Genomic DNA, 27,161 nt, shown 5'->3' with positions numbered 1-27,161 from the left:
GTTTCCCAACACAGCTGCGACAATTTACAACTACATTACTGATTGTTGCTACAACTACCTAGCAGTATTTGACCCGCCCAGTTCCTTCCACACAGCCCCCGCTACCTGAGTGACCGCTTCCTGTATGTAGTGGACTCCTGACCTATTAAGCGGAACGCGGAACCCACCCTCTGATGGTGCAAGTCTAGGAATCTGGAGCCTACACGCTCACAGAACAGCCTGAGCCTTTGATTCAGACCCTCCAATCGGCTCTGCACCAAAGGACCACAGTCGGTTCTATCGACGATGCTGCAGATGGTGAGATACGCCTTAATCTTGCAAGCAAGACTGTCAGTCTTTAGCATTTCTACTAGCCACCCAAAACCAGAGAGAATCTCATCTGATCCAAAGCGACACACGTCATTGGTATTGAAAGGAGCCACCACCTGCAGTTGGCTGCACCCCATACTCTTCGCGGCATCCAGAAGCAGCCTTTCCACACCCGGAATGACTCCCCCCAGAATCGACACGGGATGCACACTGGCTTCCTGCCCCTCCTTGGCAGCCATGTTCTTAAGGGGCCCCATTACGCGCCTAGCGTTGGAGCTCCCAACTATCAGCAAACCCACCCTCTGTGAATGCCCGGATCTTGTGGGCCGAAAAGCTTCCTCTGGAGTAGGGTGGACGACTGCATCTGGCTCAGAGACATCGTCAGCCACAGATAACACCCGAAACCTGTTTATCAAACGAACCAGGGAGGCCCTACAATTGGCTCCTCAAAAAAGTCTTTTGCTGCCTGGCAGACTTTGGCATGATCTCGCACTCGACCACAGGTGAGGGGTCAACCTCAGTGCAGGCAGTACCTGAGCAGGCACAGCAGTGGACCAATCGGGGGAGATGTGGGACTTCCTTGACGTCCTTGCATCCCCACATCCGAACCCACACAGTGATGCTCCTTGGCAACAGCCTCAAGCTGTGTGACAGAAGTCAACACAGCCTGGAGCTGTGAGCGAAGGGTCGCCAACTCAGCTCGGATCTGTACACAGCAATCGCAGTTCCTATCCAGTACTGGACTCGCTACCATTTGAAGCTCATAAAAATATGCAACAAACGAAAGGTGTACTGGACTTATTAGCAGCAGGAATTCGAAGTGCTCTGTCGCTAATGGTCTAAACGACTCTGAGCTGCACTAACTAAAACAAACAAAAGCCTGTACAATACGAGGGCATTAACAATAGCAGTATTGTATACTATGCTGTTGTTAAAATAAAAGCTTGTGCCTAGTAAGCACTCGAACATGCAAGAAACTACAAAAATAATCTAGTAACTACATAGGTATCTGTAAATAAGTCGCTCCTGTTGGAAGCTCGTAAAAATATATAACAAACGATGGGGTACTCGCCTTATTAGCAGCAGGAACACGAGTTGCCCTGTCTCCGGCGGTCTATCTGACACATTGCGTTGTTTTAATAGTCTACTAAAGGATTACAAAGTTTGAAGTAAATCTGTGACTCCATAATCAGGACCTCCCCTCGTAAGACTTGAAACTTTGATTAAAGTTTATTAAGTTAGTTTTATGGAGCAGTATGGACTGAAGAAAAGGTACCGGGTCATTAAAAAGTCAGTATAAATTTGAAAACTGAATAAATCACGGAATAATGTAGATAGAGAGGTACAAATTGACACGCATGCTTGGAACGACATGTGGTTTTATTAGAACCAAAAAAATACAAAAGTTCAAAAAATGTCCGACAGATGGCGCTTCATCTGATCAGAATAGGAATAATTAGCATAACAAAGTAAGACAAAGCAAAGATGATGTTCTTTACAGGAAATGCTCAATATGTCCACCATCATTCCTCAACAATAGCTGTAGTCGAGGAATAATGTTGTGAACAGCAGTGTAAAACATGTCCGGAGTTATGGTGAGTCATTGGCGTCGGATGTTGTCTTTCAGCATCCCTAGAGGTGTCAGTCGATCACGATACACTTGCAACTTCAGGTAACCCCAAAGCCAATAATCACACGGACTGAGGTCTGGGGACCTGGGAAGCTAAGCGTGATAAAAGTGGCGGCTGAGCACACGGTCATCACCAAATGACGCTTGCAAGAGATCTTTCACGCATCTAGCAATACTTTGTTCTTCTTTTTGTTCTAATAAAACCCCACGTCATTCCAAGCATGTGTGCCAATTTTTACCCCTCTATCTACATTATTCCGTGGTTTATTAAGTTTTCAAATTTATACTGACTTTTTGATAACCCGGTATACTGAGGAAAGTATGTTGTGCCAGTACTTCATTGTAGACAACAGCATCATCTGCAAAAATTCTGAGGTTTACATTAATATTGTCGCCAATATCTTTAATAAACGACATCAACAGCAAGGGTCCCAGTACCCTTCCCTGGGACATACCGGAATCTGCTTCTACTTTTTTGAGTGCATCTCCATCGTAATTAAAGAGTTCTGCCATGCCTACCAAAAGTCCTGGACCCTTTCACGGTCGGCCGCCGTGACCGAGCGGTTCTAGGCGCCTCAATCCGGAACTGCGCTGCTGCTACAGTCGAAGGTTCGAATCCTGCCTTGGGCATGGATGTGTGTAATGTCCTTAGTCAGTCCGCTGTGAGCAGCGGTGGGGCAAGGTCGCCGTGCCTGTGTCCCCCTGTTAGCGCACCGCGCGCGCAAGTGTTTACTGTTTACCTTCCGCTGCGGCGAGTGTCACGCGTACGTGTCTCGGTAGTGCCATGGCGCACTCGTATCGCAAGTCCACAATTAAGATCACATTTCAAGCGGACTACGCAAGGCCTCGAGCACTTGACATTGAACGTTTCATCCGGGAAGAACTTCATATTGCACCTCAAGACATCATTGGGATCCACTTTTCTATAACACAAAGTGTTGTCCACATAAAAATGATCAATGAAAAGGCGTGCAATGATGTTGTGTGCCGACACGCTCATGGACTTAAATTTAAGCATTCTGATGGTCACATACGAACTGTCACGATCGACCACGCTGGATTAGGCCTTCGCACTCTGAGGGTCTTCGAGCTGCCATTCGAAGTCCTGCCAGATGTTGTGATGACAGCTTTCAAACAGTACGGCAACGTGCTAAGCCACTTGGCTGAAAAACGGCAAACGTTTGAGACGTACCCCGTCTTGAATGGAGTGCGACAAATTAACATTGAACTGACGAAGCATGTGCCATCCTATCTAGTCATTGGCGGCTGCAGAGCCATTGTCATGCACGACGGACAACCGCGTACTTGCGCCGGCTGTGGCCAGGAAAGACATGTCCGATCGGCCTGCATTCAACGCCGACTGACTCAGACACCGGTTGGTGAAGTTCCATCCCCGGCGACGCCTACTTCACTCCCCATCACGTATGCAGCGGCTGCAACCGCAACAGCTGTTCCTGCCCAGTATCGCAACACCATATTGCAGTCAGTGGTCGATGACAGTGTGGCGGACACATATCCCCCTCTACGGCGTCTTCGGCAGACTTGCCTCAAGACGGTGATCAATTGTGCCACCAAGACGAGCCTAAGGAGAAGATGGAAGTAGAAACTGAAATTGTCCCGACCTCTGCCTTTCTACCAATGGAGACCGCATCAGATGATTGTCGCCCGCACTCTGACACAGAACAGCATGTCCGAAAACAAAGGTTCCCTCGAAAACGCAAGAAACGGCGCCATACGCCATCCGATGATTGCCTGCTTCGGATGTGTGACCCAGATGAATAGCCGGCGTCGGACGACACTCAGGACTCTACCACCACAACTCAACCTTCCCATCACGATGCTACGGCGGATATAATTTCTGAGCCTCGGTCTGACAACATCACTTCTGCTACTGAACATACGCGAAAGCGCGCTACTGACAGCACTAATCAACAGTTACCAATTGCTGCATCTGATTCTTGGGCGGATGATGTCGAGGATGAGCCACAGCACCAGGAGGATGCCGAAGGCAGAGATGCTCCCTCGGCTGTACCCAGCACCAACCAACAACAGTGACTACGGCTGTATCGTCAACCTCTGTGGGGCCGCCCCTGCCGCCCACACCTGGCCTCCTACACAACCCAGTTGCCAACCTTGCTGACCAAACATACCGTCTAGCGACGATTAACATCAACAACATACGCGCCCGACATAAACTAGAGATGCTACAGGATCTACTCAACGCAGCAGACATCAACATTGCGCTCCTTCAAGAGGTGCATGTCGCCGACTTCAAGGGACCCTGTGGCTACCAGACTTGGGTCTCACATGCGTCTGTCAATGGCTGTGGTGTGGCGATCCTACTCCGCGAAGGTATATCCGCAAAAGACGTCGAGTATCTCCCTGACGCCAGAGGCATGGCTCTAACTACCCAAGGAGTCAAACTTATTAACATCTATGCACCGTCAGGATCTGGTCGGCGTCGCGAACGATCCACCTTTTTCGCTCATACAATCACGCCCCTCTTTATGGGCCGTCAGGACGCCTTAATAATGGGAGGGGACTTCAACTGTAGCCAAGCACCTAAGGATCAGTTACCACATCATTCTCACCACATCATTCTCCCTGCGCAGAACTTACGACAATTATAAATAACCTTCAATTGGTGGACTCGTGGGAACATGTTTGTGGCGATCGGCCCGGATTTACTCACTACACCAGCCATTCCTCCAGCCGCATCGACCGGATTTACATCTCGCGCTCCATAGCTGTGGGGACAAGAGCTGCCGAAGTTTGGCCCACAGCTTTTTCTGACCACGAGGCCTACATCTGCGCTATTACCCTCGGCCGCCAGAAGGTATGGCACAGCCGTGGTCCTTGGAAGTTGAACGTCGCCCACCTAGCTTCTCAGGAATGCCGCCGTCTTATAGAGAACACGTGGGACTCGTGTAGCCGCCGGCGTGGCACCTACCGGTCTACGCTGTCGTGGTGGTTACTCTGCACCAAACCAGCCCTCCGGAAGACCTTGATAGGCTATCTTAAGGGAATGTACAACACTGCCGTACTCATCTGCACGGCAGGTGACGGTGAACCGTGCCAAGGCACAGATCATCAAATTAACACGTTGCCACCTTGAGGGTGCTATCGTCAGAGCGCGCACTCAAGTCAGAGTGGCCCAGGAGGAACCGTCTATATATCACGTCATTGCAGAACGACGGCGCCGACGCAGGACACTGATCCAAGCTGTCACGACGGAAGACGGACGACGCCTTGATACCCAGCGCGACATAGGAAACGCCCTTCATTCTTACTACGCTAGGCTGTACTCGGAACATCGACATCCCCTAGAGGTGATCGCCGAAGTCTCTCAACTCACTTATGGCTCGATCTCTCCGACAGCGGCGGCGGATATGACTGCAGATGTAACGGAATAGGAAATCATTGAAGCAATACAGTCTGGGGCTGCTCATAAGTCCCCAGGACCTGATGGCCTTCCTCTGGAATTTTACCGGACGTATCAACAATTGCTGGCACCAGCATGGACTGATATTTGCCGCGATCTTATGTCTCCAACGACGCAGATACCTGGGGTCTTCTTAGAAGGACTGATTGCGCCCATACACAAACCACGAGGCGGATCCAGGATCAGTGACTATCGGCCCTTGACCTTACTCAACAGTGACTTGAAGATTTTCACCCGGCTTCTGGCGGCACGCCTAAAGCGATCAGTACGATGTGTTGTGTCGCAGGACCAGGCATCGTTAGGTGGTGACCATAATATTCGCACTGCATTGTGCCGATATAGAGATATGATCGCGCTAGCCAAAGCTCGCCAACTGCCAGGAGTTTTGTCCTCACTCGACTTTAGCCAGGCCTTTGACAGAGTCGACCACACATTTTTGATGGAGGTACTGCGACACATGGGGTATCCGGACGTCATAGTTAATGTACTGATGCGTCTCCTACGCTGCGCGACGTCCAAGGTGTTATATAATGGCCGTCTTATGCCGCCGATACAGATCCAGCGATCGGTGCGACAAGGCTGACCTCTTTCGGTGATATTGTACGCCCTCGTCTTGGAACCACTCCTCTGCGGCCTCCGACAACGCCTGACCGGGATGTCCCTTGGTGGACACACTTTTTGCTGCACTGCCTATGCGGATGATCTGGTACTCCTTCTTCGCAATAATGACGGTGTTCGTGCAGCACTGGCGTGAGTGACGACCTACTGCGCGGCATCGGGGAGCCATCTCAATCTCCACAAATCACACGCTCTGTCTATAGGCAGAGGCCTACCCGACGAGAGCGTCGCACCGCTACGAATCAGTGACACAATCCGCTGTCTTGGCATTGATTTCACATCTGACATGAAGCGTTCAACAGCCCTTAACTACAGACGTTTATTGAATCAGATGAGAGCAGGAATAAGTGACCACCGTCTGAGATATCTAGACCTCCTGCAACGGACACGATATGCTAACGTCTATTTGGCGTAACGTATCCCCCATTTTGCACTGATACTTCCCATACCACCTACCCTGGCTCACCGCATGTTGGCGGTTTTGGGATCCTTTGTTAATACGGGCATGTTATTTAAGATTCGTTACGAGTCCCTAACCCTCCCGAGGAGCAGAGGGGGTTTAGGCCTTTGTCATGTTCAGAACAGAGGGAAGGCCCTGTTCGTCAGCTGTCACCTACAACGGTGGCGACGAAGTCCGACGTGCCTCACAAGTCTCTTACTGGAAGCCTTACGACCAATCTCACTCGCACCCCCTGTGATGATCTCGGACATCCCAGCACCTTTCTTCTACATTAGCCAATTCTTCCTTGAATTAAGCTACATCCGCTCTGCACTACTACCCACACGCTTGATGATGACGAGGGCGATATATGCTGCCATGCAAATGAACATGACGCCGAATGTGATTGAAAGCAAACACCCCAATACAAAGTGGCGCGCTGTGTGACAGGCAGTGAATGCCACCACCCTTGATACTGAGGTGCAATCTGCACGGTACGTAACTGTTAATGGGAAACAGTTGTGCCAGTCCCGCCTACATCGCACCCACCTCGCTGATTCACCCTTGTGTGCAACATGCCAACTGATTGACACGGATGAACATCGTTTCGAATGCGGGTCGGCAAAGGACGTTTGGTATTTGGTGCGTCAGATATTGGCTTTTCTCACACGCACGACTCCCGACAGGATAACTACCCGATCACTTCTTTTCCCCGATAAGATTTATTTCCCAAGAACAAAAACGAACTCCGTGACGTGGATCAGCGACCACGCTGTTCACTACCTCTTCGGTAATGGCGAAAAGACAGTACTCGATTTTTGGTATTACCTCAACGAACGACATTGTGCGATCGCCAAGAAGCCTAAATATAGGCAATATTTTTCTAATTTCCTTTGGAGTGCATTCCATAATCTGCCTCGCAGCTGGATTATCGATGACATGAGAAGATAACCATAGCACTTCTTCCCAGTTCCTTTTTTTATGAGATTGAACAAACAACGGAAACAACACAGCAACGAGAAGACAGTCATCGAAAAATTCGCAGCGGGTTATAGTATGGAGCATCCTTTGTCGTAAGGGGACGACTTCCTATTATTCTGTTTATGTAGTCGAAGAGGAATGGCCTTCCTTTTATCCATTTGTATAAAAATAAAATGAAATAAAAATAAAACAAGTAGAAAAACAAACCTTCCAAAATCCTTTTTCCTTTTTTTCATTTTTTGTTAAAAAAGTGACTAGGATAGCTGGCTATTAAAAAAAATGCCCATTTGTGTTACGTGCAAAAAAAAAAAGAGCCGTTCTAGGCGTCTCAGTCCGGAACTGCGCTGCTGCTACAGTCGCAGGTTCGAATCCTGCCTTGGGCATGGATGTGTGTGATGTCCTTTGGTTTAAGTAGTTCTAAGTCTAGGAGACTGATGACCTCAGATATTAAGTCCCATAGTGCTTAGAGCCATTTGGACCATTTTGAACCCTTTCAGGAATTTTGTTTTTGTTGCTGGTGTGGTCATGAGTCAAGTGTCGACTGGAAAGCGCTTATGTTTGAGTCGATCTGTGTTGCGATAGTTGACACTCTGCTATTCTGGTATTTGTGAGGGCACCACTGACGTTGCACAGGCACGGCCTTCCTGGGCGGCACCAAGTACCAGTCGATGGCGGACGTGCGGCAGCCGGAGGTGGTGGTGGCGGTGGTCAGCGACATCCGCGTCTTCAGCGGCTCCGACCGCCACCTGGACCACGACGTGGCGATCGGCAAGCTGTCGAGGAAGTGCGAGCCGAATGCCCACATCAACCACGCCGCACTCACCTCGGTCACCAAGTATGTACAGTTCACAGCCAGGCCGCGTAACAGTGTTTCATTTTTTTGTTTATTCATTTGTAACATGCTCCATTACAATACAGGGTGTTTGGAAATGAACTCCCTTGTTTTAAGTACAAATTTGATGGAGAAATTAATGAATAAATAAGTACATATCATGAAAGAGAATTCAAGTTTTGTTTACTGTCAGTAGACGTCAACATGGGATCCATTCCTAGAATGAAATTTTCACTCTACAGCGGAGTGTGCGCTGTTATGAAACTTCCTGGCAGATTAAAACTGTGTGCCGGACCGAGACTCGAACTCGGGACCTTTGCCTTTCGCGGGCAAGCGCTCTACCACCGAGCTACCCAAGCACGACTCACGCCCCGTCCTCACAGCTTTAATTCCGCCAGTACCCCATCTCCTACCTTCCAAACTTCACAGAAGCTCTCCTGCGAACCTTGCAGAACTAGCGCTCCTGGAAGAAAGGATATTGCGGAGACATGGCTTAGCCACAGCCTGGGGGATGTTTGTAAAATGAAATTTTCACTCTACAACGGAGTGTGCATGCGAAAGGCAAAGGTCCCGAGTTCAAGTCTCGGTCCGGCACACAGTTTTAATCTTCCAGGAAGTTTCATGTCAGCGCACACTCCGCTGTACAGTGAAACTTTCATTCTAGAAACCTCCCCAGGCTGTGGCTAAGCCATGTCTCTGCAAGCTGTGGCTAAGCCATGTCTCCGCAATATCTTTTCTTCCAGGAGTGCTAGTTCTGCAAGGTTCGCAGGAGAGCTTCTGTGAAGTTTGGAAGGTAGGAGACGAGGCACTGGCGGAATTAAGGCTGTGAGGATGGGGCGTGAGTCGTGCTTGGGTAGCTCAGTCGGTAGAGCGCTTCCCCGTGAAAGGCAAAGGTCCCGAGTTCGAGTCTCGGTCCGGCACACAGTTTTAATCTGCCAGGAAGTTTCATAGGATCCATTTGTTGCTTTGCACAGGTCGAGACGATACCCAACTTCTCGCGACCTATTTACCAACATGTCAGGTGTAACACCTGCGACGATTCTTTCCCGTAAACAATTGATGTCTCTGGTCTTTTCACAGTACACAACATCTTTTATGTGGCCCCAAAAGTAAAAAGGCCAGTGTGGTAGATTAGGGTTTCGTGGTGGCCAAATATTGGGCCAGCACTGCCTATCCAACTTCCTGGAAAGCGAGTTTCAATAGCCGCACGCAAATGATTACTGTAATGAGGTGTGTGTGTGTGTGGGGGAGGGGGGGGGGGGAGGGGCATCTTGTTAGAAAAACACAAACCTCTTCCCCGCCTCAATATCGCCATTTGGGGAAAGACGTACTCTGTCAATATGTCACAGTAAACTTCCCTGTTTATTGTTTTTCCTACATAAATGAAAGTACCAGTCACTCGATCTTCCATCAAACTGCGCCAGACATTAACTTCGTGAGAGTCACGTTTATGCTGAATAATTTCGTGTGGATGCTCTATCGTCCAAATTCTGCAGTTATGACGATTAACTGTTGTACTAACATGAAATGTAGCACCAGAAAAGAGAATCTTTTTCAAAAACATCACAAGTTCTGTGTAGAAAGTCTACAGCAAACTCATACCTTTCGAGTTTATCAGTAGCTTTTATTTCATGTAACATTTGAATTTGTAGACGCACAACTTAAGTCTTTTACGCACAGCATCAAACACAGAATCTTTAGGCACTCCTAATTGTGGACTACATCTGGCCAATGACTTCTTTTGGCTCTGAACACACGAAACACGGATCTGTTCAGAATCTTCAGAAGTTCTCGGTCTACCTGGTGATTTTGTTTTTAAAACACTACTGGTTTCCTTGAAAGTCTTTAGCCAATGACGTATAGTTTTTGCTGTAGGTGGTTCACCACCATTGTTGTTGTTGTGGTATTCAGTCCTGAGACTGTTTTGATGCAGCTCTCCATGTTACCCTATCGTGTGCAAGCTTCTTTGTCTCCCAGTACCTACTGCAGCCTACATCCTTCTGAATTGCTTAGTGTATTCATCTCTTGGTCTCCCTCTACGATTTTTACCGTCCACGCTGCCCTCCAATGCTAAATTGATGATCCCTCGATGTCTCAGAACATTTCCTACCAACCGATCACTTCTTCTAGTCAAGTTGTGCCACAAACTCCTCTTCTCACCAATTCTGTTCAATACCTCCTCATTAGTTATGTGATATAGCCATATAATCTTCAGCATTCTTCTGTAGCACCACATTTCGAAAGCTTCTATTCTCTTCTTGTCTAAACTATTTATCGTCCACGTTTCACTTCCATACATGGCTACACTCCATACAAATAATTTCAGAAACGACTTCCTGACATTTAAATCTATACTCGATGCTGGCAAATTTTTCTTCTTCAGAAACACTTTCATTCCCATTGCCAGTCTACAGTTTGTATCCTCTCTACTTCGACCATCATCAGTTATTTTGCTCTCCAAATAGTAAAACTCCTTTACTGCTTTAGATGTCTCATTTCCTGATCTAATTCCCTCAGCATCACCCGACTTAATTCGACTACATTCCATTATCCTCGTTTTGCTTTCGTTGATGTTCATCTTACGCTCCTTTCAAGACACTGTCCATTCTGTACAACTGCTCTTCTAAGTCCGTTGCTGTCTCTGACAGAATTACAATGTCATCGGCGAACCTCAAAGTAGCAAAACTCCTTTACTACTTTAGATGTCTCATTTCCTGATCTAATTCCCTCAGCATCACCCGACTTAATTCGACTACATTCCATTATCCTCGTTTTGCTTTCGTTGATGTTCATCTTACTCTCCTTTCAAGACACTGTCCATTCGATACAACTGCTCTTCTAAGTCCTTTGCTGTCTCTGACAGAATTACAATGTCATCGGCGAACCTCATAGTAGCAAAACTCCTTTACTACTTTAGGTGTCTCATTTCCTGATCTAATTCCCTCAGCATCACCCGACTTAATTCGACTACATTCCATTATCCTCGTTTTGCTTTCGTTGATGTTCATCTTACTGTCCTTTCAAGACACTGTCCATTCCGTACAACTGCTCTTCTAAGTCCTTTGCTGTCTCTGACAGAATTACAATGTCATCGGCGAACCTCAAAATTTTTATTTCTTCTCCATGGATTTTAATACCTACTCCGAACTTTTCTTTTGTTTCCTTCACCACCATTACGAGGTGCTATCCAAAGTTTTCGGGACTGGTGCTGCCATCCGCTGAAAACGTTACCTGTGGACTAACAGTCACCATAACCCTCGAAATAGTTTCCATCTGCACGTACACACCAATCCCAGTGATTCTGCCGCTGGTCATACGTTTTCTGGAAGTCCTGTTCTTTGAGGGTGTTCACCACCAGCGATGCGTCTTGAGTCCTCTCTAGAGTGTCGAACCGACAGCCTTTCAACTTGAGTTTCAGTTTTGGGAATAGCGCGAAGTCGCAAGGTGCCAAATCTGGCGAGTACGGTGGGTGGGGTACAACCGCCATGTTGTTTTTTTGCCAAAAAGGTCCTGGTGAGCAAGGACGCGTGACAGGGAGCGTTGTCGTGATGCAGCAGCCAGTTCCCTCGACGCCAAAGCTCGGACCGTCGCCGCTGCACGTTTTCACGGAGCCGTCGCAAAACGCCACAGTAGTACGCGGAATTCACTGTTTGGTTGGGTGGGACGAATTCTTTGTGCACAATTCCCTTGGTATCAAAGAAAACGATGATCATGCTCTTCACTTTGCTCTTCGCCTTCTCGCTTTTTTGGGGAGCCCGAGCTTTTCCACTGGGACGATTGTTGCGGATTAGTGTCGAGGTCCGGCGTGCCGGCCGGTCTGTGGATGGTTTTACGCATCAATACTTTCTATGTTCAATACAATAAAAATGTTAAATGTTGTTAATTTTTTCTTCCCTTCGAACTATGAAATTTAAGCTCCGCTTCATCCACGTTCGGGAATATATTACATTAAATGAAACTAAACGAAAAGTACAGTACTTACTTCTACATTATGACGTAGGTTCCAGGACAGATTAATCTGTTAAATCACACAATTTTCCCCATTTTTGGGTTTATATTATTAATCATCAAGCCGACCCTGACAAAGGATAAACACTAAACCGCAACACTCACAAACTCATACTCTCTCCTTCGTCACCACATTCATCCATACACGCATGTTAAACAATTAGTTCAATATTTACATTAATAAATGATCAGTTACACTCGATTTTTCTTCTAAATTTCAACGTTATATATTTTATTTCACAAAGAAGATTTTCTTTACGTCTGTCGTCTTAAATTATCTCTGAATTATTTTACAAAATGGTTGTTGTTCTTGTTGTGGTCTTCAGTCCTGAGACTGGTTTGATGCAGCTCTCCATGCTACTCTATCCTGTGCAAGCTTCTTCATCTCCCAGTACTTACTGCAACCTACATCCTTCTGAAACTGCTTAGTGTATTCATCTCATGGCCTCCCTCCACGATTTTTACTCTCCACGCTGCCCTCCAATACTACTTCGACCATCATCAGTTATTTTGCTCCCCAAATAGCAAAACTCCTTTACTACTTTAGGTGTCTCATTTCCTGATCTAGTTCCCTCAGCATCACCCGACTTAATTCGACTACATTCCATTATCCTCGTTTTGCTCTCGTTGATGTTCATCTTACTCTCCTTTCAAGACACTGTCCATTCCGTTCAACTGCTCTTCCAAGTCCCTTGCTGTCTCTGACAGAATTACAATGTCATCGGCGAACCTCAAAGTTTTTATTTCTTCTCCATGAATTTTAATACCTACTCCGAATTTTCTTTTGATTCCTTTACTGCTTCCTCAATATACAGATTGAATAACATCGGGGAGAGGCTACAGCCCTGTCTCACTCCCTTCCCAACCACTGCTTCCCTTTCATGCCCCTCGACTCTTATAACTGCCATCTGGTTTCTGTACAAATTGTAAATAGCCCTACGCACCCTGTATTTTACCCCTGCCATCTTCAGAATTTGAAAGAGAGTATTCCAGTCAACATTGTCAAAAACTTTCTCTAAGTCTACAAATGCTAGAAACGTAGGTTTGCCTTTCCTTAATCTTTCTTCTAAGATAAGTCGTAAGGCTAGTATTGCCCCACGTGTTCCAACATTTTACGGAATCCAAACTGATCTTCCCCAAGGTCCGCTTCTACGAGTTTTTCCATTCGTCTGTAAAGAATTCGCGTTAGTATTTTGCAGCTTTGACTTATTAAACTGATATTTCGGTAATTTTCACATCTGTCAACACCTGCTTTCTTTGGGATTGGAATTATTATATTCTTCTTGAAGTCTGAAGATATTTCGCCAATCTCATACATCTTGCTCATCAGATAGTAGAGTTTTGTCAGGACTGGCTCTCCCAAGGCCGTCAGTAGTTCTAATGGAATGTTGTCTACTCCCGGGGCCTTGTTTCGACACAAGTCTCTCAGTGCTCTGTCAAACTCTTCACGCAGTATCATATCTCTTATTTTATCTGCATCTACATCCTCTTCCATTTCCATAATATTGTCCCCAAGTACATCGCCCTTGTATAGACCCTCTATATACTCCTTCCACCTTTCTGCTTTCCCTTCTTTGCTTAGAACTGGGTTTCCATCTGAGCTCTTAATATTGATACAAGTGGTTCTCTTTTCTCCAAAGGTCTCTTTAATTTTCCTGTAGGCGGTATCTATCTTACCCCTAGTGAGATAAGCCTCTACATCCTTACATTTGTCCTCTAGCCATCCCTGCTTAGCCATTTTGCACTTCCTGTCGATCTCATTTTTGAGACGTTTGTATTCCTTTTTGCCTGCTTCATTTACTGCATTTTTATATTTTCTCCTTTCATCAATTAAATTCAATATTTCTTCTGTTACCCAACGATTTCTATTAGCCCTAGTCTTTTTACCTACTTGATCTTCTGCTGCCTTCACTACTTCACCCCTCAGAGCTACTCATTCTTCTTCTACTGTATTTCTTTCCTCCATTCCAGTCAATTGCTCTCTTATGCTCTCCCTGAAACTATCTATAACCTCTGGTTCTTTCAGTTTACCAGGTCCCATCTCCTTAAACTAGCACCTTTTTGTAGTTTCTTCCGTTTTAATCTACAGGTCATAACCAATAGATCGTGATCAGAGTCCACATCTGCCCCTGGAAATATCTTACAATTTAAAACCTGATTCCTAAATCTCTGTCTTGCCATTATATAATCTATCTGAAATCTACTAGTATCTCCAGGATTCCTCCATGTATACAACCTTCTTTCATGATTCTTGAACCAAGTATTAGCTATGATTAAGTTATGCTCTGTGCAAAATTCTACCAGACGGCTTCCTCTTTCATTTCTTCCCCCCAATCCATATTCACCTACTATGTTTCCTTCTCCCCCTTTTCCTACTACCGAATTCCAGTCACCCATGACTATTAAATTTTCGTCTCCCTTCACTACCTGAATAATTTCTTTTGTCTCATCATACATTTCCTCAATTTCTTCATCATCTGCAGAGCCAGTTGGCATATACACTTGTACTATTGTTATAGGCATGGGCTTTGTGTCTATCTTGACCACAATAATGCGTTCACTATGTTGTTTGCACTAGCTTACCCGCACTCCTATTTTTTTATTCATTATTAAACCTACTCCTGCATTACCCGTATTTGATTTTGTATTTATAACCCTGTATTCACCTGACAAAAAGTCTTGTTCCTCCTGCCACCGAACTTCACTAATCCCCACTACATCTAACTTTAACCTATCCATTTCCCTTTTTAAATTTTCTAACCTACCTGCCCGATTAAGGGATTTGACATTACACTCTCCGATCCGTAGAACGCCAGTTTTCTTTCTCCTGATAACGACGTCCTCCTGAGTAGTCCCCGCCCGGAGATCCGAATGGGGGACTATTTTACCTCCGGAATATTTTACCCAAGAGGACTCCATCATCATTTAATCATACAGTAAAGCTGCATGCCCTCGGGAAAAATTACGGCTGTAGTTTCCCCTTGCTTTCAGCCGTTCGCTGTACCAGCACAGCAAGGCCGTTTTGGTTAATGTTACAAGGCCAAATCAGTCAATCATCCTGACTGTTGCCCCTGCAACTACTGGAAAGGCTGCTGCCCCTCTTCAGGAACCACACGTTTGTCTGGCCTCTCAACAGATACCCCTCCGTTGTGGTTGCACCTACGGTACGGCCATCTGTATCGCTGAGGCACGCAAGCCTCCCCACCAACGGCAAGTTCCATGGTTCATGGTAGTTATAATGCCGAAAATCGGTATTTCGTACATTTGTTTTAATTCTCATGTAGCATTAATCTATTTGGATAATGTTGGGTTTCAGCACAGTGGTCCATCTGTATTCAATAATTTATAATTGAACTAAAGTCCTGAACTTATTTCGTCCACTTATCTTAAGCGATCGAGTATCTAGTAGTAATGTGATTATCTGACTGCACAACATCGCATTAAAACAGCAAACGTCTCAACACAAAAATTTAGATTTCGAAATATGCAGGTATGGAGCGCTTCACTAAACATCGGTATTATAATGTTACATATCCCATACTACCAAAATGTTCGTAATCATATCACATTATGTGATTGCCTTATCATTTTAAATCATTCACTAATCGAGCAGTCGCTCGGCAACAGCTACAGTTAGCAAATAATGTTGCTAGAATGTAAAAGGTGATCGACCTGTGACGTAACTTGTTTATTGTCGAAGCGCCGTCAGAGATGCAGTAAGTTATTGACATTGAAAACCGCGGCGCGAAAAACGGACAGAAGAAGAACACTTTTACACATTTGCTTTTTTTTATGTACGAGATATTCTCGATGAACAGTTACTCATTCTTCTCTTGTCTCTTGTAACTTGTGTCGGACGCGCATGTCTTGTCGCCGTATTATTATCGTTAAAAATAATATTATTTTAGTGTAAAGTAAAGTGAAATACTAAAAGTGCAATACTGCATAGCAGTAAATTTATTGTGCGACGTGTATGTGAAAACGTCAAAGGAATTATTGCCATTACCAGAAGAGAAGTGCCAGTCAAAACGGCATCCATGTTAAATCTTTCATTGCAGTGTAAGTTCTTCTATTAATTGCCATAAATTCAGATTTAAATGGAATTGGTGTATGGACTATTTATTTAGTGTAGAATCTCTGTCTCACTCCATCATGAAGTTATTTGTCTTTATGTTTCTGCCAAATAGAGAGTTCACAGTCACGAATTCTTTCGTCGAAATCGGACGGAAGTTGTATGCGGCAAAATATTTTCCCCGCGCCACATTCTACTGGTAAATGCATGATAAACTACGGTCCCTTACGAAATTCATGTTGAGCTATCCAAAAGTAATTATATTTTGAATAGGCATTTACTCTCCTCTGCAATGCAACTTCCGACTGATCAGACGATCCAACAAGAGGCAGCCGCACACGGTCGGCGTTTGCAAATATATTTCCACCGCTGATTATAGCTGTATGTCGCAACACAAAAGAAACATATTGTTATAATTTAGCGGCTACGAACGGGGACGTTTATACCGTATGTTTATGTATACACATTATGTAAACATATCGTTATAAGGTACAGAAAGTAAATATCCCACGTTGAACTACCTGTTCTAGTTCTGTCAACGTTTTTATAGGCCACGTTTTTCCTATGTGTACAAACTCTAGGTTTTGGTCAATAACAGGATACGGAACAAAAAAAATCTAATGAATTTATATCCGGAAATGCATGGTTTCCGTGCTACAGACGAATTATTAAATCATACTTTGCTACAGAGACTACGGTCTAATATGCGCTGCCCCATGCTGCCACAGTTACAGTATCCATGGTTTTCTCCTAGAGGGTGGTACTGTTCCTCACGTATCATGCCTTCTCCTACCACATACTCCGCTAGCCATCCAACGGTGTGTGGCGGAGGACACTTTACGTGCCACTGTCACTACCTGCCTTTCCTGTTCCAGTCGCGTATGGTTCGCTGGAAGAACGATTGCCGGAAAGCCTCCGTGCGCGCTCGAATCTCTTTTAATTTTACATTCGTGATCTCCTCGGGAGATGTAAGTAGGGGGAAGCAATATATTCGATACCTCATCCAGAAACGCACCCTCTAGAAACCTGGACAGCAAGCTACACCGCAATGCAGAGCGCCTCTCTTGCAGAGTCTGTCACTCGAGTTTACTAAACATCTCCGTAATGCTATCACGCTTACCAAATAACCCTGTGACGAAACGCGCCGCTATTCTTTGGATCTTCTCTATCTCCTCCGTCAACCCGATCTGGTACGGATCCCACACTGATGAGCAATACTCAAGTATAGGTCGAACGAGTGTTTTGTAAGCCACCTCCTTTGTTGATCGACTACATTTTGTAAGGACTCTCCCAATGAATCTCAACCTGGCACCCGCCTTACAAACAATTTTATATGATCATTCCACTTCAAATTGTTCCGTACGCATACTCCAATTTTTTACAGAATTAACTGCTACCAGTGTTTGTTCCGCTATCATATAATCATACAATAAAGTATCCTTCTTTCTGTGTATTCGCAATACATTACATTTGAGTTGCCACTCCCTGCACAAAGTGCCTATCCGCTGCAGATCTTCCTGCATTTCGCTGCAATTTTCTAATGCTGCAACTTCTCTATATACTACATCATCATCATCTGTTAATAACCGCATGGAACTTCCGACACTAGCTACTAGGTCATTTTTATATATTGTGAAAAGCAATGGTCCCATAACACTCCCCTGTGGCACGCCAGAGATTACTTTAACGTCTGTAGACGTCTCTCCATTGATAACAACATACTGTGTTCTGTTTGATAAAAACTCTTCAATCCAGCCACACAGCTGGTCTGATATTCCGTAGGCTCTTACTTTGTTTTATCAGGCGACAGTGCGGAACTGTATCGAACCCCTTCCGGAAGTCAAGGAAAATGGCATCTACCTGGGAGCCTGTATCTAATATTTTCTGGGTCTCACGAACAAATAAAGCGAGTTGGGTCTCACACGACCGCTGTTTTCGGAATCCATGTTTATTCCTACAGAGTAGATTCTGGTTTTCCAGAAACGACATGATACGCGAGCAAAAAACACGTTCTAAAATTCTACAACAGGTCGATGTCAGAGATATAGGCCTATAGTTTTGCGCATCTGCTTGACGACCCTTCTTGAAGACTGGGACTACCTGTGCTCTTTTCCAATCGTTTGGAACCTTCCGTTCCTCTAGAGACTTGCGGTACACAGCTGCTAGAGGGGGGGCAAGTTCTTTCGCGTACATCCGACTGATAATTGGTAATTGGTAATGTTGTCTCCGATTCACTTCTCTTGCTGACTCACCTTGCATTGGATGTGATACAGCGTTGTACGCAATGGTTCTGTATTCGAATCGAGAGCTTGCCGACATGGTGTTTAGTTATGGAGAGGCAAATGGCAACAGGAGGCGGGCAGTAACGTTATATTAGGAGACCCATCCCCGTCGACAACAACAACTGCATTTAGTGTTTGCAACAGTGTTTCGCCCATTGATCGAGACAAGGTCGGTTCAGAGAGCAGGAAATTATGAAGGACGTACGCGAAATATTGAGAGACCAGACTTGGAGGAAAATGTCATTAACGCTGTGGAAGGCGACAGCCATGTCAGTACAAGGCAGTTAGCCTCCCAGTGCAGGGTAAGCCAGACGGCTGTGTAGAACATTCTCCGCGACAATTGTAGCTACCCGTATCACTTAAGGCCTGTGCAGGGCTTAGTAACGACAGAATTTCCACATCGGGAGCAGTATTGCCATTGGTTTCTTCACCAGGCAACCAAGATCCGGGGATTTGTGTCGTCCATCCTATTCACAGATGAGGCCACCTTTATGCGGAGTGGTATCTTCAACATTCATAACAGTCATCTGTGGGATAGTAATCAGAATCACCATAGTATCGTGACGGGGAATCATCAGCATCGGTGCAGCAGGAATGTGTGGGCTGGGATGATTGGGGACCGTATATTAGGACTAGTCTTCCTTCTACGTCGCCTAATAGACCGGAACTATCGGAGTTCCTAACGGGTGACTTTGCCTCCACTGGTGTAAGAAGCATCCATTGATGATTCGAAGGGTTACGCGGCTCCTACATGGTGGTGCTCCAGCCCGCTTCGCCATTAACGTTGCACGAGAGGGCCTGCTCGTTCACAGGGTCGCAACCTGTGCGATTTCTGGTTATGAGGCAATCTCATAAGTATCGTGCATGCAGATCCCATTCCAGATGTTCAGACATTGGAGCAGCGTATTCATGCTGCGTTTGACACTGGATGCAGCCTGGCCGATGTGAACGTGTGAGACAGAACACGCTACGACGCAAGCGTTAAGGCACATGGAAACCATTTTCGGCACATACTGTGACTGTGGCTGCATGTACAGCGCGTATTAGACCACAGTCTTTGTAACAATGTATGACTGAATAAATGGTATCTAGCGTGGAAACCATGTATTTTCGGACATGTTCCGTATCCTCTCATCAATCAGTCTCTAGAGTTTGTACACGGTGGAATAAGTCAGCCTCCATAACTTCATAACTGCAGAAACTACTGGCCATTAAAAAAGATACACCAAGAAGAAATGCAGATGATAAACGGGTATTCATTGGACAAAGATATTATACTACAACTGGCATGTGATTACATTTTCACGCAATTTGAGTGCATCGATCCTGAGAAATCTGTACCTAGAACAACCACCTCTGGCCGTAATAACGGCCTTCATAAGCCGGGACATTGTGTCAAACGGAGCTTGGATGGCGGGTAGAGGTACAGCTGCCCATGCAGCTTCAACACAATACCACAGTTCATCAAGAGTAGTGACTTGCGTGTTGTGACGAGCCAATTGCTCGGCCACCATTGACCAGACGTTTTCAGTTGGTGAGAGATCTGGCGAATGTGCTAGCCAGGGCAGCAGTCGAACATTTTGTGTATCGAGAAAGGCCCATACAGGACCTGCAACATGCGGTCGTGCATTATCCTGCTGAAATGTAGGGTTTCGCAGGGATCGAATGAAGGGTAGAGCCACGGGTCGTAACACATCTGAAATGTAACGTCCACTGTTCAAAGTGCCGTCAATGCGATCAAGAGGTGATCGAGACGTGTAACCAATGGCACCCCATTCCATCACGCCGGGTGATACGCCAGTATGGCGATGACGAATACACGCTTCCAATGTGCGTTCACCGCGATGTCGCCAAACACGGATGCGACCATCCTGATGCTGTAAACAGAACCTGGATTCATCCGAAAAAATGACGTTTTGCCATTCGTGCACCAAGGTTCGTCGTTGAGTGCACCATCGCAAGCGCTCCTGTCTGTGATGCCGCGTCAAGGGTAACCGCAGCCACGGTCTACGAGCTGATAGTCCGTGCTGCTGCTTACGTCGTCGAGCTGTTCGTGCAGATGGTTGTTGTCTTGCAAACGTCCCCATCTATTGACTCAGGGATCGAGACGTGCCTGTACGATCCGTTACAGCCATGAGGATAAGATGCCTGTCATCTTGACTGCTAGTGATACGAGGCCGTTGGGATCCAGCACGGAGTTCTGTATTACCCTCCTGAACTCACCGATTCCATATTCTGCTACCAGTTATTGGATCTCGATCAACGCGAGCAGCAATGTCGCGATACGATAAACCGCAATCGCGATAGGCTACAATCCGACCTTTATCAAAGTCGGAAACGTGATGGTACGCATTTCTCCTCCTTACACGAGGCATCACAACAACGTTTCGCCAGGTAACGCCGGACAACTGCTGTTTGTGCATGAGAAATCGGTTGGAAACTTTCCTCATGTCAGCACGTTGTAGATGGCGCCACCGACGCCAACCTTGGGTGAATGCTCTGAAAAGCTAATCATTTTCATATCACAACATCTTTTTCCTGTCAGTTAAATTTCGCGTCTGTAGCACGTCATCTTCGTGGTGTAGCAATTTTAATGGCCAGTAGTGTAGTAGCAGATAAATTTCATTATTCGTGGTATGGCTGTCTCGTTGTCTAGAGTGTCGGTTCCTGTTTATGCTTTCCAATTAGTAAGTCCAAGGTTTTTTTGTTTCAATATAAGTCGCTGGAATATTTTTGCTTTTTGACATCAACAGTATTTTCTACAACACCACTTGTAAAGTAAATGTCTGGTGCAACATTTCGACATAACATAAGGAATTTGATAGCTACATTAACCAATCTGAGCCGCGCGGTGTGGCCGCTCGGTTTAAGGCGCCATGTCCCGGATTGCGGGGCTCCTCGCGCCGGGGGTTCGAGTCCTACCTCGAGCATGGGTGTGTGTGTTGTTCTTAGTTTAAGTAGTGTGTAAGTCTAGGGACCGATGATCTCAGCACTTTAGTCCCTTAGGAATTCACACAATTTGAACATTTTGAACAATGTGAACAACCGAAACTATTGTGGCACTTTCGTCGCCTAACATTTTTATAAATATTGCATACATAGTTTCCAGATATTTCTAGAAAAACCGGCCAGGGTGGCCGAGCGGTTCTAGGCGCTACAGCCTGGAACCGCGTGACCGCTCTACGGTCGCAGGTTCGAATCCTTCCTCGGGCATGGATGTGTGTGATGTCCTTAGGTTAGTTAGGTTTAAGTAGTTCTAAGTTCTAGGGGACTGATGACCTTAGAAGTTAAGTCCCATAGTGCTCAGAGCCTTCTAGAAGAGGATGTAGTTGAAATGATTTTATTATGATTGTCTTAATTGAAATTACTTTTGAGGTATAATTTACATAATGTTTTCAGGAAATATTTATATAAAGGTTTATGCAACCTAATAATTAATAATAAAGTTTGTAAATTTCGACACTGTAAGAACTATCAGCTTCCGGTCTTTGTATAATTGTCGATTCAATTATCGATAATAAAATTAGAAAAATTAAAAATGAAACCAGAAATTCTGATTGCATGATAAAGCATAATAACGTTAGTTTCACCGTAAAGTAGTTATTGACTTATTTTAGTTAACAGTTATGATTACTAATTTTCATGGTTCAAGATCGATGTTGCTAAATGAATCGATATGAAAAATAAAATTATATTATCAGAAAATAGTGTTTTGATGATCAAATATACGTATGCAATATTATCTTTAGATGTGGCATATACAGGGTGAAAACTGACAAATTCTGTTAGGTTGTAGGGGACATCAAAACAAATATTTGTCCCTAACGTCATTTTTTCATATGACTGATAATTAAGCCTGTAGAGGAAGATTTATCTGGCGGCAAATTAATTAATCCAACAAACACTTAGCCTTTGCCAAACCACGTTTCCGGGAACCGTCGGTCCAGGAATCGACGCACACGATGACTGAAATGTGCCGGCGCCCCGTCAAGTTGGAACCACATGTGTTGTCTTGTAGGGAGCGGGACGTCTTTCAACAATTCTGGCAATGCTCTGGCGAGAAAATTGTAATAGTACCTGCCTTTAATGGCCTATGTAGCAGATACGGCCCAATTAAACAGTCCCCAACAACACAGGCCCGCACGTTACCGCACTTTATGAGCGCTAGTAACTGTGGCATGTGGGTTATCCTCACTCCAAACGCGAATTGTGCATGTTGAAGACTCCATCACGCCCGAACATTGCTTCCTCGGTAAACAACACAGAGGATGGAAATGTAGGACGTATTTCTCACTGTTCCAGGTACCACTGCGAAAACTGTGCTCTGGGTGGATAATCAACTGGTTCCAGGTAGTGGACGCGCTGTAAGGGAAATGGACGTAACAATTGCTCTCGAAGGACTGTTCTTACATTCGTCTGATTCGTTCCCATGTTACGTGCAATTGCACGAGTGCTGATTGAAGGATGCCGCTCCACATGCTGCAAGACAGCTTCCTGAACTTTCAGCGTTCTTACCGTGCGACGGCGTCCCTTTCCAGGTGATCTGCTAAATGATCCGGTCTCACGCAGACGTTGGCACACAGCAGCAAAGGTCGTAAGATGCGGGATACGGCGATTAGGATATTGTTGTTGATAAACCCGCTGTGCAGCTCGTCCGTTGTGGTGCGCTACGTAGTACGCACCAACCATATCTGTACTCCAGTTGTGTCGCTCCATTAGTAAACGGAGACAGTGCACTACTACACTGGTGGACAGCAGTTGCCTACAACTGAAGAGCGTAATACGGCCCCACTGGTTTAAATAATCCTCATAGGAAAAAAAGGACATTAGGGCAAAATATTTGTTTCGATGTCTACTACGACCTCCCAGAGTTTTTCGGTTTAAATACTTTTCACCCTGTATATAACTTAAGGGGTAGGGCGTCAAACGGGCCGACTTGGAGCAGGAGAGGCACCACAGTACATTTTAATTTAAAGTGTCTATACTTTTACAAGTAAATTCATAAAACTTTGTCAGCATGACCAGGAAGGATTCAGGATTCACACTCATAGCAGTGTAAGTGAAAAAACGTAAAAATATATTCTTTTTTTTTTACATGTGAAATTTCATCATATTTTCACTTACTGTTGGCTGCATTTGTTGCTATAGGTACATCTTTCTTCACAAGTAAGAGAGCTTCTCTGATGAATTTTGCACAGCATACAAACCATACTTACAGGTGTGTGAAACTCTAGAATTTTCCAAATCTATTAAAAACTGTTGCTACAGAAGAATTCTGAATATTAGATGGGTAGATCACATAACTAATGAGGAGGTATTGAATAGAATTGGGGAGAAGAGGAGTTTGTGGCACAACTTGACGAGAAGAAGGGACTGATTGGTGGGCCATGTTCTGACGCATCAAGGGATCATAATTTTAGCATTGAAAGGGCAGCGTGGAGGGTAAAAATCGTAGAGGGAGACCAAGAGATGAATACACTGAACAGATTCAGAAGGACGTAGGTTGCAGTAGGTACTGGGAGATGAAGAAGCTTGCACAGGGTAGAGTAGCATGGAGAGCTGCATCCAACCAGTCTCAGGACTGAAGACCACGACAACAACAACAACAATTAAAAACTGTGGTAAAAATTGAGATAATTAACTACAAAATTTGATTTTTTTCTAATCATTAAGTTTAAAACGTAACAGCTCATTCGTTTTTTTCATAAATTAAATAGATTCTAGAGTTTTGGACACCAGTAAGTATGGTTTGTACGCTGTGCAAAATTCATCGAACAGTCTCTCTTACTTATGAAGAAAAGTGTACCTATAGCAAGAAATGCAGCCAATAGTAAGTGAAAAAATGATGAAATTTCACGTTAAAAAAGTTATTTTGTTATGTTTTTGCACTTCCGCTGCTACGAGTGTGAATCCTGAATCCTTCGTGGTCATGCTGACAAAGTTTTAAGAATTTACTTGTAAAAGTATAGACAGTGGAAATTAAAATGTCCTGCGGTGCCTCTCCTGCTCCATGTCGGCCCGTTTGATGTCCTACCCCCATTAAGTACATATTTAACTCAGGTCAGGCCGAAATTTGTAAGGGATTGAACGTTTCACTTGTGGTACGAAAGCTCTGAGGTGGCAAAATTCATTACGGTATCGAGTACTGTTCTCGTTCATAGGTGAATTTTAGGCTCGACGTGCTCCCAGAAGGTGTGGGCGCAACGTTGTAGTGAGGTGAGCGAGGGTTCGGTTTGTGTCATGTGGAAAGGGCGCAGCGGCGGTACGATGATGGGTTTGTTTTGTGGCAGGTGGGACGAGCCCAGGGTGGGCATCATGATGGGCTTCGGCGAGACGTTCGAGGGAGACTTTGCGCACGTGCTGGGCAGCGCGAGTGTGACGCTGGAGTGCGGCGAGATGTGCAGCCAGGAGGTGACCACGTACCGCCTGGGCGAGAACGCGCTCTGCGGCGTCAACACCACGTACGCCATGTGCTGGGGCGACATGGGCGGCGCCGTCATGGACAACGAGGGGTACGTCTCACTTCCAGCTCGGCGGGGTCGCCTCACATCTTCAGCCCCTCTTCCTTCTTTCTTGTTTCTTAGTATTCCAGGACTCCAACTCACACTCGTCCTCGTGTCCGTGATGTTTCTGATTTTTCCAAACCTTTGGGGAATTTTGATACTTATCGGTACATGCGCTTTTTATTTATTGATTTATTTATTGTTGCGTGGGACCAAATTACGGAGAAGTCTCCACGGTCATGGAACGAGTCAATACATGAAATTATAACACGATAGTAGAAACAGACAAAATATAATACAAGAAACGTATTCAGGCGACAATTCGTAAGTTTAAATAAAGAAAATCAACAATGTAACACTGGAATTTGCTTAATTTTTCAGCTCTTCCAGGAGCTCCTCGACAGAATAGAAGGAGTGAGCCATGAGGAAACTCTTCAGTTTAGACTTAAAAGTGTTTGGGCTACTGCTATGATTTTTGAGTTCTTGTGGTTGTTGTGGTTTTCAGTCCTGAGACTGGTTTGATGCAGCCCTCCATGCTATTCTATCCCGTACAAGCCTCTTCATCTCTCAGTACCTACTGCAGCCTACATCCTTCTGAATCTGGTTAGTGTATTCATCTCTTGGTCTCCCTCTACGATTTTTACCCTCCTCGCTGCCCTCCAGTAGTAAATTGGTGATCCCTTGATGCCTCAGAATATGTCCTACCAAGCGATCCCTTCTTCTAGTCAAGTTGTGCCACAAACTCCTCTTTTCCCCAATTCTATTCAATACTTCATCATTAGTTATGTGATCTACCCATCTAATCTTCAGCATTCTTCTGTAGCACCACATTTCGAAAGCTTCTATTCTCTTCTTGTCCAAACTATTTATCGTCCATGTTTCACTTCCATACATGGCTACACTCCATACAAATACTTTCAGAAACGACTTCCTGACACTTAAATCTATACTCGATGTTAACAAATTTCTCTTCTTGTGGTAGCTTATTGAAAATGGATGCAGGAGAATACTGCACTCCTTTCTGTACAAGAGTCAGGGAAGTGCATTCCACATGCATATTTGATTTCTGCGTAGTATTAACTAAATGAAAGCTGCTAACTCTTGGGAATAAGCTAATATTGCTAACAACAAACGACATTAAAGAAAATATATACTGTGGGGGCAATGTCAGAATTCCCAGATTATTGAATAGGGGTCGACAAGAGGTTCTCGAACTTACACCATATATAGCTCGAACAGCCCGTTTTTGAGCCAAAAATACCATTTTTGAATCAGAAGAATTACCCCAAAAAAGGATACCATACGACATAAGCGTATGAAAATATGCGAAGTAGACTACTTTTAGTGTTGAAGTGTCACTTATTTCAGATACTGTTCTAATGGTAAATAAAGCAGCATTTAGTTTCTGAACAAGATCCTGGACAGGGGCTTTCCACAACAGCTTACTATATATCCGAACGCCTAAGAACTTGAACTGTTCCGTCTCGCTTATGATATGTCCATTCTGTCTGATCAAAATATCGGTTCTTGTTGAACTGTGAGTTAGAAACTGTAAAAACTGAGTCTTACTGTGATTTAGCATCGAATTATTTTCCACAAGCCACGAATTTATTTCATGAACTACACTATTTGATACTGTTCCAATATTACACACAAGATTCTTCCCTATCAAGCTGGTGTCATCAGCAAACAGAAATATTTTTGAATCACCTGTAATACTAGAAGGCATATCATTTATTAATAAGAAACAGCAGTGGCCCCAGCACCGACCCTTGAGGAACGCCCCACTTAACAGTGCCCCATTGGGACTGAACATCACTGCCACTCTCAATATTGCGTAGAATTACCTTCTGCTTTCTGTTCTTAAAGTAAGAGCCGAACCAATTGTAAGCTACTCCCCTTACTCCATAATGCTCCAACTTCTGCAGTAATATTTTGTGGTCAACACAGTCAAAAGCCATCGTTAAATCAAAGACACACCTAGCGTTCGCAGCCTTTTATTTAATCCGTCCAAAACCTTACAGAGAAAAGAGAATATAGCATTT

At 44.9% G+C, this 27,161-nt stretch overlaps 1 protein-coding gene across 1 annotated transcript in view; it reads left to right on the top strand.

Annotated features, from left to right (window-relative positions):
• LOC126291824 (trypsin-3-like) overlaps positions 1-27,161 on the top strand; it is a 76,696-nt gene that overhangs the window by 25,552 nt on the left and 23,983 nt on the right. The window contains exons 2-3 of the mRNA XM_049985525.1: positions 8,053-8,254; positions 24,904-25,125. Coding sequence (XP_049841482.1) covers positions 8,053-8,254; positions 24,904-25,125 — 424 coding nt within the window. The remainder of the gene's footprint in view (positions 1-8,052; positions 8,255-24,903; positions 25,126-27,161) is intronic.

This window comes from Schistocerca gregaria, chromosome 9 (genome assembly GCF_023897955.1).
Source record: "Schistocerca gregaria isolate iqSchGreg1 chromosome 9, iqSchGreg1.2, whole genome shotgun sequence".
In the NCBI taxonomy this organism is placed as follows: domain Eukaryota; kingdom Metazoa; phylum Arthropoda; class Insecta; order Orthoptera; family Acrididae; genus Schistocerca; species Schistocerca gregaria.
This window is presented reverse-complemented; position numbering and strand designations above follow the sequence as displayed.